The 21546-nt window shown below is 42.7% G+C and overlaps 4 protein-coding genes across 4 annotated transcripts; 1 reads left to right on the top strand and 3 right to left on the bottom strand.

Moving 5' to 3' along the window:
• Positions 1-338: 338 nt before the first annotated feature.
• Positions 339-8551, bottom strand: LOC128762750 (TBC1 domain family member 10A-like). Its single transcript, XM_053871221.1, has 9 exons — positions 8073-8551; positions 6509-6608; positions 6273-6380; positions 5615-5721; positions 5366-5480; positions 4534-4599; positions 3688-3877; positions 3147-3301; positions 339-2157 (listed from the first exon to the last, which is right to left on the bottom strand). The coding sequence occupies exons 1-9, from the start codon at positions 8240-8242 to the stop codon at positions 1768-1770; spliced, it is 1401 nt and encodes a 466-aa protein (XP_053727196.1). The 5' UTR covers positions 8243-8551; the 3' UTR covers positions 339-1767.
• A 605-nt stretch (positions 8552-9156) lies between these two features.
• LOC128756984 (protein phosphatase PTC7 homolog) lies at positions 9157-15777 on the bottom strand. Its single transcript, XM_053861916.1, has 6 exons — positions 15288-15777; positions 14079-14258; positions 12650-12848; positions 12129-12252; positions 11922-12051; positions 9157-11166 (listed from the first exon to the last, which is right to left on the bottom strand). The coding sequence occupies exons 1-6, from the start codon at positions 15487-15489 to the stop codon at positions 11108-11110; spliced, it is 894 nt and encodes a 297-aa protein (XP_053717891.1). The 5' UTR covers positions 15490-15777; the 3' UTR covers positions 9157-11107.
• Positions 15778-16030: 253 nt separating this feature from the next.
• prnpb (prion protein b) lies at positions 16031-19956 on the top strand. Its single transcript, XM_053861904.1, has 3 exons — positions 16031-16100; positions 16518-16665; positions 17019-19956. Exons 1-3 carry the CDS (start codon positions 16046-16048, stop codon positions 18385-18387), a joined length of 1572 nt encoding a protein of 523 aa, XP_053717879.1. The 5' UTR covers positions 16031-16045; the 3' UTR covers positions 18388-19956.
• A 338-nt stretch (positions 19957-20294) lies between these two features.
• sprn2 (shadow of prion protein 2) lies at positions 20295-21455 on the bottom strand. Its single transcript, XM_053861952.1, has 2 exons — positions 21299-21455; positions 20295-20782 (listed from the first exon to the last, which is right to left on the bottom strand). Exon 2 carries the CDS (start codon positions 20769-20771, stop codon positions 20349-20351), a length of 423 nt encoding a protein of 140 aa, XP_053717927.1. The 5' UTR covers positions 20772-20782; positions 21299-21455; the 3' UTR covers positions 20295-20348.
• Positions 21456-21546: the final 91 nt, after the last annotated feature.

Here is a 21546-nt window from a genome sequence, read left to right as displayed (position 1 = left end):
ATTTTGAATTTCATTTTGCATTAATCAACACAACGATTTCATTGGAGAGAGTGAATCTACTTTCTGTCACCCACAACTTTGATTGAATGTGAAAATGTTTCATGAAAATATACTTTATTTAAGGCAGTCAATTTTTGCGATTCATCTTCTACGAATTATTATTTCTGAAACATAAAACATCTCAAATATTTCTTAATAAGTGATTCCAGTCTTTCAAATATTCAATCACAAAAAATAGTTTTATTTCAACAAATTCTGTTTGTATTGATTCATATTATATGTAATGAAGGTCACATTAGCCAAAATTAAAACATATCTTGGCAAATAAATAAACAAAATAACGCCATGTTCAACAGCAGTCAGATTCAACAGGTTTATTAAAAAACTTCAACAGCTTTACAAAGATTGAACTAAATAACTAGCGCACTTCCAGAGCTCCCTCAAAAACCTGAAGAAGCTCAGTGGCGCCATCTCGTGTGCGAACAACTAAATCAAATGCAAAACTGTTTTTTTTTTTGGTTATAGAACATGAACAGGATACAGTATTATAAACGTATAAAACATCACTATAGTGTTAAAAAACGTGGAACTTCAGTAATCTCAAATACAACGTCTTAATCACAAAAATAGTTTCTATAATTACAGATTGATTTCCCTTATATATTTAAATATAGATAAATATGAGCTGAGCTACATACGAAACACAAGACATAAGTTTCCCTTCAGCATTTTATCACTTCATTTCCAGTTCAAAGATTTATAAAGACATTTTTATTATTATTATTATCTGAATGCGAAAAGAAGAAGAAGAAACAATGGCGTGATGACGTTAACAAGGAAAGGCATTGAGCATAAATATCAGCTCACCTGTTCCCGGTTGAGGCAGAAACCTGTGCTGGACAAAGAGAGGCCTGCGCCAAACTCTGGTGCAGCTCGGACGCTCAACAAGCAGAAACACTAGCCATATAATTCTCCCCAGAGTTGAAGCAGTGACTGACAGTGACAGATTCCCATGAGCAGCACTGACTTCCAGCTGATATTCAAACCTCAACGACAGCTCGACATTGGATGTGCAGCCCTCAACAGACCGGAAATAACCATTGTCGGGTCGACTGAAGTTTTAGAACAGATTGAAAAAAATAATGATAATAAAAGACCCATGAGAAACGCAATCAAACATTGCAATAAAATAAACTCTCCACAAACAGTAGTTCTAAAACATTACCAAACAGAAAAATCGTATCAACAGAATCTTTGGCTTGGAGACGGTTTCATCCTTCATTGAGAAGACTTCTCTGCAGCTTATCTCAGGCTCCCATCATACACCCACAGCATGGGCCGGCGAATACGTGAGGAAAAACACTTTTTTGGCTGGTGATTTTCAGTTGCTTATGAAAAAGCAAGACAGTAGTTTGGACGTAAAGTGAACATTAGGATATTGAGAGTCCGTCTGACTCAGTAGAAGCCAGATGAGTGATACATAGGTAGTGTTTCACACTAGGCGACAGTATTGACACGCCTTTTCTCTTATAGTTTTTCCAGCACTCAAAACACTCTGTAGTTGTAATCTGCTGACTATTATCTTTCTTCCCTTTTCAGTCGAATTGATGTTTCACACGAGTTTTGCCTTCAGTTCCCGTTCCCATGGCACAGTTCTTACCTACTCAGCAGCACAAGTGTGGCCGTGTCTTTACACTGTTGTGCAAGAAAGTAACAAGCCGTAGACTGGAGACTGGAATGAAGAGGAAGCATGTGACACTTACCCTCCTACAGGTAGGTGTCATGCTCAGCACTGCTCAGACTTTCTTTAGATCCCTGAACGGCTGTGTGTTGGAGAAGAGGTGAGGGGTCAGCGGTGGAAGGGTGAAGACCATCTGTCGCCTGTGGCGGCAGGATAGTCTGTTTCTGAAGCTTCGCTTTGTCCTTCCTTGTGCTTTTGGATTCCTCGGCTAGGATTCCGAGGGGGGGCTCCACAATGATGTTGGGTCGCTCCCTGAGATCCTGCCTGCTGTGTGGCTCAGAGGCAATGACCGCTTTAGCCCCATGCATCCTGGGAGGGGACTTGCAGCGAAGCTCCCCGTGAGTGTCTTTCCAGCGCCGCAGCTGGGCGTGGTGTTCCTTCTCGATGTCCCGCTCAGACACGGTCAACTCTATCACCTGAGGACAAAGCGTAGATGCAAGAGAAGGCCGATAACTTATGGTACACGATAAACCGCCAACCACAATCTCCACGATGACAATTCGGCATCTCACAATAAATTCAATAAACGCACGGCTCACTCGCTGAATTGGACCTGCACCCGTGAACATGACGAGATCATGGCGGTGCACTGCGCTCTCCAGCTCCGCGGCGTTTGACAGCCGACGCCGGCGTGTGACAGTTGTGGAGAGTGTGGTGGACTTTGGTTCACGATCGTAGTTTTAAACTTATTTTTAATCCAGGGAACCTTTGATAATGACACTGGTCGACTCTGAGTCTCTGGATCCCTGTTTATTTTATTAGATGGAGTGGTCCTCATAGGTTCTCTGAGGGTTCACTGATCGCGGACACACTCTCACAGGCAGCGCTAATGCTACGACCCAGCATGAGTTAGGGACCATCAACAAATTCTAAAGCGGTCAAAGTATTAGTGACATTTTCAATAAGGCAATGGAAAACAACCATTTTAGGAGAGAGAATTGTGAAAAGGTTTTTCATCACACAGGACAAAGGACTGTATAATGATTTGGAGAATAGAATATGACTAAATGATCATTTAGTCACATGATTTCTAATATTTCTTCAATAGCATCTAGGAAATATGTCCAGACTGGTCCATAGTTCAAGTCAACTGTTCAGAGACATGAGACACAGCAGACAGACGGCTCAATTTAACCCCTAAATAAAGCTGGCAGAGCAGTCTGTCAGACACCAGTGGAAACATTGAATTTCTCATCTCTGCACTGAGTTAATTATTATATTTAAGCATAAACAAATAATGATGTTGGAGACAAACTCCACTAATAAGTTTCATCGTAAAACAGTTTCAAGAGAGACTGTAGTGACCAACACATTAAACATTTATAGCAACTTCTTTTGTCCATATCGCTCATCCCTGGCAGATGCGGAGCAACTACTTCAACTGTGGCTGCGCTGGAGACCTCACCTCATGCACCAGGAAGCTCTCCTGCATGTACTGCGGTGGTATCGCTCGGAGACACTCCATCGTTTCGTAGAGACCTGGGAGGGACTTCACTTTCTCCTGGGAACCTAGCATGCACTTCAGGAGAACCAGGCCCACTCTGAAGAGGATTTTAACTCCTGAGATGAACAATAGATGATGTTACATTTGGTGCCATTGAATACTTCACACTTCTAATGGGTTATTTAGTAAGGAGCAAACTTCATCTGATTTTCGTGTTTTATTTATAGGTTCATTTGGATTATTTAATGCTGTTTCCTCGTCAACTTTGTTAAGGGGACGGGCTGGTGCTGCCTGTCATGTGACCAGCCCCAAAACCAAGCAGAGACTGCACAATTTGTCAGCAATAAATTAACTTTACGGTGACTAAATGTGGGGTGTATGTTTGCTGATTTACCACCACCTGATTTAAGATAAGATAAGATGAGATATTTGCACAAGTGTCAAGAATAGTTTATGCATTACTGACAGTTAAAATGCTTCAGGCAGTAAGGCGCCCTTTTACCTTCACAGAGGAACATGTCCCAGACTCGCAGCACTGACGTCCACGGCAGGGTGCGGGAGAAAGCGCACATGAACCACTCTGTCATGTACAAAATGGGTTCCAGCTTGTGCTGCTTGAGGTGACGGTGAGCGACGGGAGAAACGCGTTTTAGGAGAGCGTACAGGATCTCACCGTCCAGCTGGATCGCCTCCTGCAGCAAGCACACAGTGGAAGCAGATGTAGAGTTTAAGGAAACAATTCTACTTTCTATTGCTTTGTCCTATTACAGCTACAGTTAGTGCTGTAACTGGGAAACTGAGGAACTTGGTCAGCTGGTCACTACAGCCACACCAGGAGGCTTTGTGTGCACAAAGAATAGTGTATATGAACAGAAGTAATACATTCCCAAACCACAAAGAGACTCCATGCATTTCTTTCTTAGTTCAGCTGAGCACAACTGAAAGTGACAGTCAGGTATAAAACCAAGATGAACTGAGAGTCTTAAAGAGTGATGTGACAGGAATAATTGCCATTAAAACGTACTAAGGGCAGGAAGTGAAAATAAGGAACACAAGGGTTTAGAAAGAGGTCCCACGTCAAGAACGTCTGCAGCATTAATACACTCAGTAAATAGTCGGCAGAGGCATCGATCAGATATGTTTATTTGGCTCTGAAGCACTGTTGTAACGTCACAACACAGCAGTCAGCTGAGGTGGGTGCATTCTTTTGCTTAGCAAACCTTCACGGACGCTATATAGACGATGACTGATCAGCCGACTACAGTCAATAGGTGATCTTTTACCTCCCGTGCTCATGTTAATGTTTTCTAGCTCCGCCCATCTGTTGTGTTTCACTGATAACTCTTACCAGTCCGGTGCTGTAGTATCCAGGTAAGTACTTCTCACAGATCTGGACAAGGACCCAAAATGCATCCTGGAGAGAACAAGGGAGGAAAATATGTTAGAGAACATACACACACACACATCCAAAACATGGCTGACCTTAAGCAGGACTCTGAACCAAACTTAAAACAAATTATAATGAGCTATTTAGAAGTCATCATCATTAAATTGGGGTTTGGAGCTGTGGGGACTAGCAAAAGGTCCCCAGGAAGACATAAGGTCTCCACAAGGATAGTGCTTTGTCGAGAATCGGTCACCACAAAGTAGTATAAACAAGCACATGCACACACACACACGTTTGTCTTCCTATCTTAGTGAGGACTGTCATTGACATGCACTGACACAACCCTATCCCCAGCATGTCCCCCTACACCTAACCATCTCAAACAAATGGTTAAACTTAATCTTTACTCTAAACCAAACTAAAACCCAATTATAATTACCCAGGTATTTTGTAGTTTTAACCCTCAAAGTGAGGACTTTGCAAATAACGTCCTCACTCTGTTGATTAAAAACTCAGACAGGTTCTCACAAAGATACAAGTACACAAACACACACACATATGTATATGAATAAATAAATAAACGAATGAAAATGAAAGCATGAACAACTATTGTGTCGCACATCAGTGGAAGAACGATTATTTGGTTAATAACATTAGTTTGGTGGGAGGTGTGGCAAACAAGTGATGAGTCATGCTGTGTGAGTTAGGGTAAACTTATCTGAGCTGATTGTACGGTCATCAACATAGTGATAGGAATCTGAGTCAAGTCACGTGCCTGGACGGCCTTTATTACCTCAGCTGGCATGTGCATGAGAAGAACGGCTGCGATTGGCGCCTGAGCTTGACAGTAGCCCTCTTCAGGACGATGGAGAGTGTAAGCCTTGAGGACACGGAACAAGTCTTGCTGCCTAAATGACAATTTGTGAAAAATAAATACAACACATGCAACAACAAAAGAGGCGCAAATATTGACAAAAGAGCGGATGATCACATGACTGCAAACAAATGTTGACAAAACTACAAATAAGAGATGGGCACGTACCCATGACCTCCTCTTGCGGCAAACATTTCATGGAAAGGAAATTGTCTATGCAGGTCCCTCTCAATGATATCCACCCATTTTGGATCACCAGGGTGGTTGTCCAGTTCCTGAAACAGACAAAAGCAGGGTTGATGGATAGATGGGATTGAGCTGCATTCATAAAACATATGAGCAGATTCTTTTCAAAGGTCTCTAAAGCAGAAATGAAAGAGGACTTCAAGGAAAAACTCATTTTTAGTTCTGCTAGATGTTTAAGAACTGCTCAGACTGTCAAACAAGTCACACATACTCAAGTTGAGGGGTGGGAAATTCAAATACACACATTATGAGCCTTCAATTTATTTACTTTTTTACATAATCATTACATCATGAGGGATAAGAAACACTCTCAAAATTAGCATTCTTCATTGAAAGACTTTAACATTTCAATATGTACTTATTATTTGCAATGAAAGCAACAACCATAAATGTTCTATTTACTAAATAATATCAGAATGCCATATGATGGGATTGTGTTTTAAAATGCTTCATCGACAAGCTACTTAAAACAACAGAGCTTATTCATCTAGGACAATGGAAATGATTCTTCCTCAGGCAAACTGAGCCAAATAGCTGCGCTGATATTGACAGTTACAAGCTAGACAGACAAACATCTGACCTGGAACTTGCCCCGGTTTTGTTCCCGTTTCACTTTGCCCCCGGTGAGGTAGAGCCATGCCCGACCACGCAGAGATGGAGGGATCCCCTTCTGGCAGCGATCTTTCACCTGATCATCCATCAACACAAGAGAGGTTGTCTCAATAAAACAAATATTCCGGCGTAACTACTGAGACGGATTAATCCACATTAATAACGGGAAGTTGGTAAATAAAGCAATACGGTGGTACATGCTACCTTCTTGTGCTTTTTGGCCATCCACTTGTCCCAGCTGTTGAGCATGTCCAGCCACTTGGCCTCCCGATGTCTAAGCACTTCTATGGGAACCTCCTCTGCCCTGCAGAGTTTGAGAAAACAGCCATCACTTGTACTGGGTTCATTTAAACATGGCAACAAGGTATTTTGGCCCTTCAATATGACAGAAGAATCCCATCATCAGAAAAGGTTCATCGCTTCCTGGTTCCCACAGGAAACAAACCCTCAGTCGAAACAGTAAACCCCTTGTCATCCGCCGCCAAGTACAGAAAAACAGGAAGCTGTAGAGAACCTGGTCCTAGTTTTGTTCCCTCCAACTTTATAGCAAAAACATATGGTCTTGTTTCATCCAAAGACTAGGGCTGTTTAAATGTGCTGACAAAATCTCAAAGATTTCCCAAAGTGCCGCTAGGAAATGTATGAAACAAAAGTAAACTGATGAAGAAAACAAGTCACTGTGGTGGACAATGTACATACAGTACAGCACCACACATTGGTTTGCAGAGATGTCAAAACAAAACCCCACAGTTCGGCTTGCTTATGTCCATTTAGGGAACTGCGAGGTCATGTGCACAACAACTTTCATCTCTGAGGACCCAACGGCCTGAAAATGTAACTGTTGCAGATGCAAAGAAAAATCCCTGAAATCAACTTCCTTTTTTGCCGCCTCAGCAGCACGTGCTTGGGTGATGATTTATAAATAGCACTCTGCTTTGGCAACTCACTTGGACAAAGAGATGTGAATGAAGCAAAAGTGTAACACAATATTCACTGTTGTAGCATCTGGTATAATTGGAAAAAACGAAGACTATGTGACTATGATTGAATTAAACAAATTCTCTGTTCAATACGGATTAAAATGCGGCGTTCGCAGTTACAACAGCAGTGATTTCCGCTTGATGGAGATGTTCCAAAATGCTGATTCGGAAGTGGATAAGTGCGTATGAACAATCGCTCACGCTCAACTTGATACAGCTGCGATAAAACCAAGTGCTCCTGGTCATTCACATTCATGCAGCGAGTTCCACGATCAAAGAATTGAACTCCTATATAATGATCTCACAAACAAAAAAGCTAGGGATGTGACATCACAGCTTACAACATCAGAACCACAGAAATATCTTTGCATTCCAACCACAAGAGAGAGAGCGGGAGAGGCTTTTCAGCAGCACTGGTGGAAATATTGTGTCCAGTCCTCACTGCTCTCTGAATCCAGACCATACAGACTGGTGTTTCGAGATAGAAACCTTCAAAAGTCACATGATGAAGATTAGATATAATTTAATATAATATAATATAATACTGTTAAATGTATATCTATATGTTACGATCAAAAACAATCCTAACAACTGGGGCCAAGCCAAGCTGTTCCGAAACAAATAATAAATATGATCGTTTCATTAACAAACCATACCCTTGGTTTGTATTTCCACAAAACAAATCATTCGTTGAAGCAAATACGCCAATAAATAAGTCATTGACATGTCATGGAAGTGCAAGGTTGAAGTTGTAAAAAATAAACACCGGACCTCACGGGTGAACTTACGAGTCTTGCTGCTGAGCTCCACCGGTGAATCCGTATTTGTCCACCTGTATCTCTCCGACTGTTCCATTGCCGTTCACCTCGACGTTGGAGACAACCGAACTTCCATTGCCTGTCAGCTTCTCAGAGCTGCCCCGGAACTCCAGTCCATTTTTCTGCTCGGTTTTCGCCATTTAACTGACATTTATGTCTACAGGAGCGGCCGGTCTCTCGTCGGGTCACGTCACTTTTTCCAGCGGTCACGGTAGCAAGGAACTCGCGGTTAACTTGCTACTGCGAACGACCTGATTTTCGGCGCCTCTTCGGTAACATAATGGAAGCCAAACGAGGCTACAAATGAAGTTTGGTGCACCAGAATGTTACTCTCACAGCACACCAGGGCGGCTGTCAGCTGACTTGGTCCGAATATGTGCAGTCAGCAGGAATGTAGGTTAGCTGGTAGCTACAAGGAAGCAGAAGAGAAACAAAACATCCGTGGCATCCTGTCCTGCTACACTGCCATCTGCTGTTCGAGAATAGAACTACCAGAGGTGGACACCCGCGTTACCATCAGGTTAAACTAATTCGATTAGTTTAGGTCTTATTTTTCTTAAAATATTGTTGAGATTATAAAGTTATTTAATCACAAATAGTATTTTTTTTTTTAGAATCACACCCAAGCACTTGGCCCCGCTGAGGGTCTTCAGTGAGCGTTTTAGATGTCCTTCATTTTTGTCCCACAGAGAGGAAATTCAACTTCTTTGATGGCACACTGAGTAAGAAGCCAACATGGGGTTTTGCCTCTGAATTTTCAGTATATTCGAAAGGTTGTATCTGTGGTTCAGATGCATCAATTGATTTGACAAAAACTTGACAGCCAAGTTAAAGCTGTTGTATTTTAACCCGGTACCCATGACAAGTTTTTGGTCAGGTTAATACTGTATTCGAAAATATTCAGTAGGAACACCTTTTCAGACCCTTTGTTGTGACCGGGACATACACAGGGTGGTGAAGCTGCAGTTCCAGGTTTGACTGAGCAACATATTAGAGGGCGTCATTTGTAACATCATGGATCAAGGACAAGTTTGATTTATTATAAATACTAGATTCTTTATTTAAATATTGTACACATTTGAAAACATATTTACATAAATTAGACCTGCTTTGTTACACAGAAGACAGATGTCTTTCACACACACACACTCACAAACATCTCAGCTGCAACTCAGACAACCATTCCAGACAGGAGGCAGAAGCACCATTGAGAACTGCTTTACGGGAGAGGAAACAGGGTGGCAGACATCATTGACAACACACACTGGACAACGCGTACAACAAGCTTGCAATGACAGGAAAGGCCTCTTGATTACAGGTCTGGCGTTTAGTTAAGGCTGAAACTGTGATCACCCTCGCTTTGCAAGTTCACAGCACCATTTTTTGTTCTTGCACACCCTCCTTCTGCATTAAGTCACATCCCTATCCAAAACAAAACAACTTCAAAACCTCTATACAAACCGTTGTGGACACAAGAATACATGGAAAAATGACAATCTTTTGAACAGGTTGACATATCATGCAAGTAGCACTGACAGGGAATATCAAAAGAGCCATCAGTGTGAAGTGAGCAACACAAATGCGTGTTTCCTCTGTGTAGTACTTGATGATCACTTCTAGAATCCTGTGGAACCAGTTTGACCATGTCAGAGACAATAATGGTGTCACACTTAGCAGCACGGCTAACACCACTTACGCACGAATATATGGCTTCCCTTCTTTGGTTCTAAGTTTGACTACAGCAGATGAGAAAGTATGTCTGGTATTGCTGTATGATGCATGAAAGGATCAAGGCCCAAGGACGTACACGCAAATAATTTTTGGTGTATCTGTTGCTGTTCTGGATGGCAGACATTTACATGACATGTAAAACAGTATGTCCCACACCTCTGTCGTACTTTCACTGAATCCAGTACAATATTTGCATGTGATCTGTACAATCATGGTGAAAACATTGAAATTAAGAACAAAAAGTCAGACATAAAACGACTGAAGCAGCATAGAATTGCAAAACAAACCAACAAAAAAAGCAAACAAACCACTCCCTCACGCACGCACAACCCTGACTTGTGGCACGATGGCTCGATTGTTGTCAGCCATCACACAAACCTCAGGCAGACAATACAAACCTCGTCCTAGTAACTACGCAACATTAAAAATATATATATTTATCTGGCTTTAAATTCACACCTGACCTATCATCGCAGCTAGAAGCACCGTCAGACACTAGCGTGCGCTTGTGTGACGCAAAAAAAAAAAAAAAAAAAAAAAAAAAACATGAAATACCACACACACACACACGTTCAAATTACACACCCGCACACACATTTTAACCTGCCAAACTGCCTTTGCTGAGTAGACTTGTTCATTTGAACAACTGGAAGCGAAGGATTAGCAAGTGTCACTTCAACATAGTCTTTTATACAAAAATTTATATTCATGAACACGTGTACACCTTCAACATTAGATAGAACTTTGCTTTAACAATTAAAGCAAATACAAACGAAAGGCCAGAGTGTAGCCCTCAAAACATAGATGTATTTACAGGATGTGTCCATATCATAACCACAGATCCGTTATGCGAACGAGAACCTGGTCATCACTCACACACTGGCTCAACTATTAAGCTAGGGTTCCTTTAACTTTCCCAATAACAATGACGGTATGACATCATTCCTCAACCTTCTCAGTTTGTCCCTAAATGGCATTAACTAGACCTTCTTCCACTTTCTCACAGTGAAACACCATTACTGAGGAATCCAAGCATGCAGTCCCTTTTCAGCTTTTGCATCATCATCACTGTGTTAATTTCCTAGCTGCCTGCTCCCCCTCAATTTCTCCAAGATAAACCCAAATGAGGAAGAAATCAAAATGTATATGGGAGGACGATGAGCCACAGCGAGGAGTATGTGTCATGACAAAGGGCGTCTCCCATCGGCCCACAGTGCATTAAAGATGGCGGCACCCAGGGTGGCTGAAGTGAAGAGTCTTTCACATAAACATGTTTAGTCTGTGTATTCAGCCACAATGGACAGCAGCACCGTGATGTCATCAGGCTTCCCACCTGCACAACAGAAAATTGACATTGTCAGCATTTTGTGGACTAGTATCTATGCTCAAATGAAATTCAAGGATTCACTTTTTGAAGATAATCGTACTTACAAATCGCAAGGTTTTTCAGATTACAGTAAGGCTTTCTCAGACTGCATTCAATGTGACGATTAGAGCAATGATTCTTCACGATAGGGCTGGGGCCCATGGTTGGGCCATGACGGCCTCCTAGAGGGCCACTTAAAGTTTTTTTTGTTTTACACCTCTTGGCCCTGAGACGCTCAGTTTTAATATGTCAGCAATGTATGTACAGTACGTACAGTTGCAAATCTGTGATAGCTAACAACTATGGAGAAGTTCTTGAAAAGAAAAAAAAGATTTTTATTTTATGATATTTTATATTATATTTATTATATTCAGAATTTTATTTAGTTTTTCCAGTTTTCTCAACGGTTTGCATCAAGTGTATTTTTTTCTTCAGTAAATTTCATGAACATGACTTGCACCTGGTTCTGCTGCTGGTTGGACTTTTCCATGACAAATAAATATCTTTGCAATGATCACATGGTCTCATGTCATTTCACAAGATTTTGGTCTGTTTACAACTAAGTAGATTAAATATGGCTATTGATAACAAATGCAATCAAGAGTAATGAATCCGTTCTATTGAATGGGCCCCGGGCCCATTTGTTCTGGGAAAGGTGGGCCCCGAGGTCAAAAAGGTTAAGAGCCCCTGCATTAGAGCGCATCTAATCGAATTACACTCACCTCTTACATTCAAGCCATTGTCACATGCAAACTGTGCAAAAGGGGACATGTAGTTAGGATCATACGCCAGGTCATGCGCTTGCTTAGCAATACTCTGAGCCGTCTGGAGGACGCTGTCATAGTTCGTAGCCTAAAGAGAACATAACATAGATCATCAAGTGAAAGGCTTGTATATGGGGAAGAGGAACTGGAAGTGTAAAACAATACCTTGAGTTTTTTTAGCTCCTGAAGAATCATGTAGTCTGGCATGTTGTCAAATAGGCCGTCAGTTGCGGTCAGGATGATGTCACCCAGTTGGACATCAAAGGAGGAGCTGTCAGCTGCTTCGGGGCTACACCAGAGTGTGACAGTAAAATAAGTCACAAGAAGGGGTTGGAATGCATTCGACACTTTCCAAATGGTCAGACGTCACTTGGTCAAATCCTAAGCTGGCGCATGTGTGGCCATTTGCTCGCTCCATCTGTCCAGGGCTGCTGGCTGGTGTATTTCTAAGGGACCACTATCTTATTCCGTCTTCAAAAGGTTATTTCAAGTGAAACGTATACCCGTCATCAAAAAAGCTCATAAAGTTTTGGTAGCTACTCTGTCTCACACCACCCTGCAGTAGTACACATTAAACTGTGATACATTTTTCAAATTCTAAACAGACATTTCTCAAACTTGAATTTATCATGTCCATGCAAGGCACCCATTTTAAGCAAACATGAAAGATTTTGCCATTCACTTACCTGTCACTGAGCACAACACCCTCTGCTCCAGGAGGAGCAATTGATAGCTGGAAGGGCGTGTTGAAATAGTGCTGCTGCTCATCTGAGCGGTGAACCACTTCACCGCCTCGGACCACAAGGAAGCCAGAGTCTCCCAGATTGCAAGTGTGCAATCGGTGACTCCGTCGATCCAAAACCACAATGCAGGCAGTACTGCTCCCTAGAAGACGCAAGCAAAATGTACATAAATCAGCATGTAAACTAGTACCAGAGGCCATACCTTTTTCAAATGACAAAAAAAAAACTATTTAACCATAATTCCTGTATTTAAGAAACTAATTTAGCAGTGAATGGTGAGCAAGCTAATTTAGTTTAAGGAGCATTAAAAGGTTGAAGCTTTGTTGTTACAGCCACATTTAGATAGGTGCAGTCACATGTGTGGCCCTGGTGGTGTACACAACACTTACTGAGTGCAAAATGCACTGGCCCAGTGTTCATATAGAAGGTGAATGGAAATAAAAAAATATATATGTTTTTGCAATTTCCTTGAAACATTCTACCAGGTTTCTCAATCATGTGCATGCTTTGACAGTATTGACAAAGATCATATAAATTCCTTTAATTCCTTTGGGAAATAAAATTGTATTTGTATCCCAGTTTGAACATTAAAAAAATGACCATGTGGTTTAACGTTTGTTTGCATTGACTTTGGAGGTGAACTATAGTCTCAAACTGTGACCTTGGTCACATGCTTAACACCCACTTGCGTTAAAAAAAAACGTTAGACCGTGTCACTTACAGAGCATTCCTGACCTTTAGGAGTTCTGTTATGAAGCTAAATATTTACAATGCATGACAGAAAGGTCACACGCATCCCAAAAAAGCCAAGCATGAAACTGTCATTCATTGGGTATTAACATTCTGTCAACATACACAAGAACACCACCGAAGTACTGTTGCATAGAGAATGAGAATCTCTTGTATCTCATCTCTGTCACCAATTACACATGTATTTAGGTGAAAAAAAATAAACAAAACTTAAGTGGTGCAGGAACAATTAATTTAAAAATGCAAAATTTCCGAAACTGAAAAAGGGCGTTCAAAAGAACATATCATCTTCACCCTTAATGATTTGCTTCGCCAGTGAAGTAGTGTTGATTTACAAAGAGTAAGTAACTGAAAAACAACAGAGCATAAAGAATGATTGTTTATCCAAGTCAATTTGTTGATTTAACATTTTGACTTTTTAACTCAGGGTTTTTAATTCAATATGTAAACATCATTCTTCTCCTCAGATGTAATTATTGGTAATATCTTAGATTCATACCTTCCTGCAAGATCATCTGTTTTTCTAATAAATGTAGCAGCCACACCTCTAGTTTGAAGATGACAGGCATTACTTTTTGACATTTGCGTAACAAGAGGCTATGTCTGCTGTTTCCGTACTCACCTAAAAGTGGAACCTTGTTTTGTAAAAGTTCATAGTAGCCTGACGTCAGGATGCCAACTGGGTTACTGGGTGTAAAGCGTCCCTCCTTTACCAATCGCTCACACGTTCTCATTAATGTCGCAGAAAACTGTGAGGGGTCCACACCATAGTCACGCCAACCACCGACACCATCTGCTACACCTGATAAGAAAAAAAGTAATAATAATGTGAAAAAGTGTTTTGATTCACGATCATCATTTTTGCACAACATACAGTATATTTCAGTTGCAATGAAGAGTTGAATTGATGATGAATAAAACAGATTTCATCCACTGCGTCAATAAGAACGGATCTATTCTTCTTTTATTTATTTATTTATTTTTTAATCCTATGAGAGCCCCAACCTAAACCACAATCCGAATGTGGAGGTCTTCAGTGTACAGGACACCAGTCGGAAAAGAAAATTGTGAAATTGCGTCTGTTTTGTTCCACAATGTGCCACTTCAATCATAAGTGAATTGTGATGCAACCGGTCCAAACGCTGTAGAACCTGCCTGCTAGTGGAGGTTCGTTGAGTTCGCTCCTTTGTATACCTCACGTTTACATCACGTTGTTGCACGTGCAGCAAGGGGCTTGTTTTGTTTACGCCAGAAATGATTATCTAAAATCTACACATACATCTGCATGCCACTAGTTTACCCGCCACTCGCATCAGTGCTAAGAATCGAACCAATGTTAACTGTTTTTCTTTGTTCACTTCTCGACTAGATGCCGAAGACAAAGCAATTACGTGGGCTAAGCTGTTAGCCATTAGCATCATGGCTGCCTCCATGCTCAACCATTCTGACCTTTATAAGACATTGCAGTTGCCACTCTACTGTGCTCCAAATCAAATGCTTTACGACTTGATATACGCGCTAATATTCCTTTATCAACAGAAAGTTGACTGGCTTTCGTTAATGCCATAATTGCTCCTATATAGGTGAAAGGTCACAGTGTGTTTTGCATTTGAAAGGAACACTGAAAGTCCAGCCGAGGCGAAAGTGTTTGCGTGAAACCATCTGATTTACATTTGAGTCGAACTCGCATCACTGTCTGCACCGGTGTTTTGGTTTGATTATAGCGATGGCATTTATCGTTAAGGGGACATAGGGCACGGGTTCAGCATAGGTGACTGAAGGTCACGCGGAGGCTTCTAGCATTTCTCAATAAGTTTCCGAGCCACATTACCGAGGACATCAGCGTTCTTGTGCTTCGCTATGAAGCAGGCGTCATCCCCGTAGCACATTCCCTTCTTCAGGATCCCCTTACGAAAGTCCTTGCCGAAGCCATAACTGGCGCTGACCAGGCTGTAATCCCGACCGTCCGTCTGAGAGAGGCCACCCAGGACAGCCCTGGCTACCAGTCGCCCATACGACAGTACGGATAACATCCCCGAACTGGAGGCAGTCCTGACGTCTGCTTCTTAGCCCGCACGCGCTGCTGTCTTCGGCACACCGACTCCACTCGACTTCTTCCGACCAAGTCCCTTTAAATACTGGCTTTATCCGCCCATTCGAGAAAGAGTTATCCACAAGTGAGTCTCCGCCGTTTGAGGTGAGTCTAGGTCTGAAAGGTGTGTGTGGAGGTCCCCGTCCCGCCGCTCGGCTCTCTGGTTGCCGACATCTTTCCACACAGAGCCGGATAGAGGTGCGTGAGTACATACGGGGGTTTGGCAGTTTACAGTCGTGACGTCACGGACCAAGTGAGCGAGCCCATACAACGAATCCGCGCATGCGTCATTCCTCGCGTTTGTTTTGTTACACGAGAGAGCGCAGATCACAGTTGGGTGGGGTAGATACGCTTATATTAGTGTACAAAGCTTCGTCAAAGCCGTGTCAAAGCTTTGCAATTAAAAACCAGGTTTAACAAAGAATAAACGCATTTTTCAGATATTATATGAAACAACACACACATTTGTTTTTTTGTACCGGCACTCCTCCAAACTTATGTCTGATGAAAAAACAAATCCTCACATTCAACCAAGAAGACCGAATCCCCGAGGTAATCCTAACTCTCAGTGAACCCCTTTGTTCTTCCTTTGCCTCACACGTGTCTCATACACAACCCTCATACACCCGTCCGTCCGGCTCCATCATGCAGTACCACACTTGCCCTCTAGGACTCGCTCGCCAGTACGTTACCTTCTCATCTCTTCAGTGATCATCAAACAGCTGATCTGTGCTACTCTGCCGCGCGCATCTGAACATGTGTCTTGGTGTATAGTTACATCTTATACGCTCTCTTACTTCCAGGATGCAAATCAAACACATATGCAGTAATTATCCAGTATTTCTCTCTGAAATAACTCTCACTGTATTTTTATGATAGGGGATTTAATCTGCCATACTTCTTTCTTGGTTTAATGATCTCATTTCAGCGAAGTTTTGATTTCAAAAATACTACGCTTCTACTCTGTAGCGGCAGTAGTGACGTCACAATTCCTGAGTTGGAGGGAGGCGCTGTGTTATAAAACGAACTCATCCCAGCGAGCTCCGGCCCAGTCTATAACTGTGCGAGGAGAAGAGGCAAATAACACCGACGCACGCAGTGGAAGCTCGGATTTAAGGTAGGATTGAAATACGCAGTGTCATTTAAACAGTGTTTTTCATTTGGTGTTCATAAACGCATCATAGATCCCTAATGGCTCGTACAGAATTACTGTTAAAAAGGACGAAGAACAGGTGGCCCTCCTATGCGACCGTGAATTCTGCTTCGGTCAAAACGGCATAAATCATCGATATATAGAGGATGTGGAGGAAACGAGAGAGCAGTCATTTATTTTTCTGGTCTTTTACCCTATTAATGATGAGGCCGAAAGATAGTCGTTGTATTAATTCCCCGCCCGCCCGCATGCTGTTACTCATTTTATGGATTGTGAATTGCTAAATGTCTCATGCCGTTTTGTTTATATTTTTTTAGGACAATGATGGTTCGGTTTTGTGAGGCGGCTGTTGTCGGCCTCCTGCTTCTGTCCTTCCTGAACATTGAAACCTCACTGGCTAAACGAAGTGGGTCCAGCACTCGGCGAACATCTAACACCGGCAGCAGAGGTGGGACTCAGTCTAAACCGTCCAGCTCCAGCCCGGGTGGCACCTCCAATCGAAACCCAAATCCCTACCCTGCCGGTGGAAGTTACCCGCATCCGGGAACAGGCAACACACAACCAGGTGGATACCCAAGACAAAATCCCAGTTATCCCAGTGGAGGGAACACCAACCCCGGAGGATATCCCAGACAACCCGCCGGCAACCCAGGAGGATATAACCCAAATCAATACCCTGGTCGTACCCAACCTGGAGGCTATCCAAACCAGAACCCTGCTGGTGGCGTCCCTGCTCCTGGAGGATATCCCAATCAATATCCAGGAAGAGCGAGTTATCCAGCTGGAGGAGGCAATCCAGCCGGAGGTTATCCAGCTGGGGGTGGTTATTCACCTGGTGGCTCTTACCCGGGCAGGGGTGGCGTAAACCCAGGTGGCTTCCCTAACCAGTATCCAGCTGGAGGAGGGTACCCTGTTCGAGGTGGCAATACAGGCCCAGGATGGGGCTCACCTGGTGGATACCCAGGTGGCTACCCGGCGGCTAATCCGGGCGGCTATCCCGGGGGATACCCCGGCCGAGGAGCTGGCGGTCAGTTTAACTGGAACCCGAATAATCAAATCCTGAGCCCCCGTTTTGGCGGAGGAGGTTATGGATATGGAGGCTATGGAAGGGGAGGATCACCTTTCGCTCAATCAGTGCAAAATATGGGTTACAAGCCCAAGTCCACTGGCTTTGCCAAGAAAGCCCTGATGGCAGCAGGTGTCGGTGCTGTCGCCGGAATGGCAGTTGGTTATGGAATCGGCCGTTTCCCAAGACCACATTTCAGTTTCAGAAACCCAGAAGAAGAGTACTACTACAACAACTACATGTACCGTCGCTACGGCTCCAGATCAACGGATGAGAAAGATTTCGGCCGCGACTACGTTTACCAGCCTCCACCCCGCGCAGAATCGTATGACAAGTTCATGGATCGCTGCATGCTCAGGACGGATCTTCTCAAAGACCAGGACGAGCAAAAGGATGACGACACAGTCAGCATCGAAGAGATCGGATACCCTGCACTCATAGAGCAGCTGAAAGCCCGAAAATGTGTGGAAGAATACATGAAGTACTCTGAGAGCTTCCTGAAGCAGCGCAGCGCCCAGCAACAGTCCATGCCCTCCCGCAGCACTCCCCTGAGCTTTGGTGGGATCCAGCTTCTCAGCTCCATACTCATGCTTCTGTCCAGCACACTCCTGCTCCAGTAACATCTCTCTGTGATGTGCATGTTTTCACAGATGGCCGCATGTCTATGACTGCTCCCTGACTCCTGCTTAGTCAAGATGTGTAAGCACACTACATTGGATAAATCAGAGTAACTGCAAACTGACATATACTTGTTAAAACTATTTCTTAATTAGACTAATGTGAGCTTCAAATGTCCAGCTGGTACATGATCAGCACTTTTCATTATATATACACATATATCCATCTCCTTTATTTGCACTTTTTTGTTCTTACTAACATGATTCTGCTCTGAAAACCTCATGAGGGAATCTGGGTATTTTCTTTATGTTGCAATAGATTAAACTGGATTTCACAATGTTGCTGCACAGAATTACCATCAGGTACCTGCTGGTGACTTCAAGTATCTTATACCTGCGAATATGTGAGAGGCATTTCACCTTCATTACATTTTTGTCTTCAAACTCAGATTGGATTCTTGAAATCTTTCGGATGAGAAACGCACTGGTCAAGTTATTACAACCACCCTCAAGTCAAGTCAACTCTGTTCATTGTTTTAAAAATCCACTTAACACCGTCTGCAAAGATTTGAGTGAAAGCATCAAATCAATTTTTAAATTCAAGGGTTTTTATATAAGATTCCTGACTTGTCTGTACCAATTATGTTGAATGAAACCTTGCGAGAGTCGTAAGAGTTGATGAAGAATGATGCAGCTACTTGGTTAAATGAAAAGATGTGTTTTGTTAAAGAGTTAAAAGATGTCTTATGTTAGCTGACACCCTGAGGCGCTGTCCATGCTACAGCTAAAACATCAGAATTATGAAATACAATTTGACTGAAACAAAAAAGACCAAAACCACTGAGAGAAGGGTTGCTGACGTGGATAAAAAAAGTTGAGGTGAAAATGAAGTGACCCAAACCATGAAATAAGATCAACTGATGTGCACGTAGTTTACAGGATCTTCTGACTAATGTTTGTTGCTGAATTGCCGCTGGATGTAGATTTCGACATTAATGGGCTGCAAAGTACATTGTGGTGATATTGTGGCTGGAACAGTCCACTCACTGTAGCTGTGAACAACTTCAATTAGTCGTAAAAGCTTACGTTTTATACCAAACTACTTACAGTCAGCAGAACACTAACTGCTCATTTAGGATTCTCAGTTCATCAGGCTTTGTAAATAAAAGTTTTGTGGCCACTTCCTGGTCTGCTGTTTCAGCCTCATCCCTCCTGGCTCGGTGTGATTTATGTGATTTTTTTTGTGTGTGTAGCTTTGTGCACATGCTGTATTGTGTTTTCGTTTGTTTGGAGTATTTTATTGTTCCCGGTGACTCCATCTGATTTGAAACGGTAACTACTACGGCATTTCATTTCGGTACAATTCAGTGTCACTATATTCAGGTGGATATTACACTTGGTGGCACAAAAAACTTTTTGTACTTTCTCCTAAATACTTTGTGTCGCTTTTCCTCTCATGTAGAAGTTGTTTAATAAACAGAGTCACTGTTGATCATTGATGTTTGTGGTATGTAAACGCAAGTGCACTTATCTCTTTCCATTGATTGTGTCATTAAAATCTTTCCTCCGCAACTCAAATGTTGTAATCCACATTGTTTCTGTGCGATCAATAAAGTTTCATAGAACTTCTTTCGGTGTCATTTAAAATTCACTCGTGAGTCTAACCTGAATAAAACCTGCTGTAAAATACTTGTCTTTAGTGCAGCCTGGACAGTGTAACCAAGTTCACTCGTATTGTTAAACCTTATAAATAGATGCGATTGGAATTCATATGAAAATGTCACTACTAAACAAACTTTTTGGTTCACCTCACCTAGAAGATAGCTGCCTGACAAGCCATTTTGTGGGAGGGAACCATCCTTGAATGTCATTATTGTCGGTTGTAAAATTAAAGACTCAATCTGTTTGTTTGCTCTTTTATTCTGTTTCCGCGTTCACACAAAGCCTGGTCCTTCTTGCCGGGATTAAATTTCCCTCATCCAGACGAGGATGAGAAAAGGAAGGACGCGAGTGAAGATGTTGCTGAGGACAGGAGGAGGGGCCGAGCTGAAGATGGCTCTCCAGCGAGACCGGTTGTTGGACCCTTGATGTTCATCATAATATGGTGGGGGTTGCCTCTCGTTCTTGTGACCCCTGGATCCATGTCTGTGTCTGCCAAAGAAGCCTAGGCTTAGCCCGGTGCCGGTGCCTCCCAGCATTCCCGCAGCACTCGCCCCAGTCACCTTCAGGCCCGGCTTAGAAAAGCCCAGAATGCTGGAGTTTTTTTTGCTGTCACCTTTCTTGCCACCTTTCGAGCCACCACTGGGCTTGCCCTCTGTGAACCAGGCACCCGGGCAGAGGGTGATGACAAGCAGCAGGCAAATCCACACTGACAGCAGCTTCCTCATAATTGAGCGTCCTGGAAAACACAGAATATTACACTCTTCCTTTCACTTTGTCGACATCAGTGGGTCGTGTGTGGTGGATGGCATCCAGTGGCGGTTTCACAAAAGCATTAGAGGACGGTCAGTGAACATCAGGGGTCACATGATCGCCGCCACAGTCACAGCAGACGTCCAGAATCATCTACAGTGTGGGACCAGACAAAACTCATGTGCAACTGCTTATGCAAGTATTTCCCAAAGTGATTTGTTCAATATTTAGGACATGAGTGAAACAATAATATATTAGCTGTGATTTGTTAGACAAGAACAAAACAGCCTTTTGAAAAGAAATGCATGCTCCATCAGGATTTTTAAATGAGTAACTTGATTTTATTTTTTTTCTGCGGCAAATTGCATACATTTGTTATCATTTTGGCACTGACTTCCATATCCCTATTGAGAAGTCAGACCTACTCAGACTTCAGCAACTATTTCTACCCGAGTGAAACAACAAGCCTGTGTGGTGTCTCAGTCCAAGCAGCTTCTCTCACCCAGTGATGCTGTGGTCGTCCTTCTCCACGTCCAGAGCAGCGACCCAGAACTTCGCTGGCATTCATGTTTATTTCACAACACACATGTGGCCGAGCTCCTCCCACAAACAAGCCTGACGAAGCCATTGGTCCCACATCAATAATGTAGCACAGGTTGAATGATTTCTGCTGACGGCTGCTTGTTCGACAGGCCTGCTGGGCATCTCCTATTATTCAGCAACTGTATTCTGTGCAGTAGAAATTACGAA

Source organism: Synchiropus splendidus, chromosome 1 (genome assembly GCF_027744825.2).
Source record: "Synchiropus splendidus isolate RoL2022-P1 chromosome 1, RoL_Sspl_1.0, whole genome shotgun sequence".
Lineage (NCBI taxonomy): Eukaryota > Metazoa > Chordata > Actinopteri > Syngnathiformes > Callionymidae > Synchiropus > Synchiropus splendidus.
The sequence above is the reverse complement of the archived record's forward strand: the minus strand, read 5'-3'. Positions and strand labels throughout refer to the sequence as shown.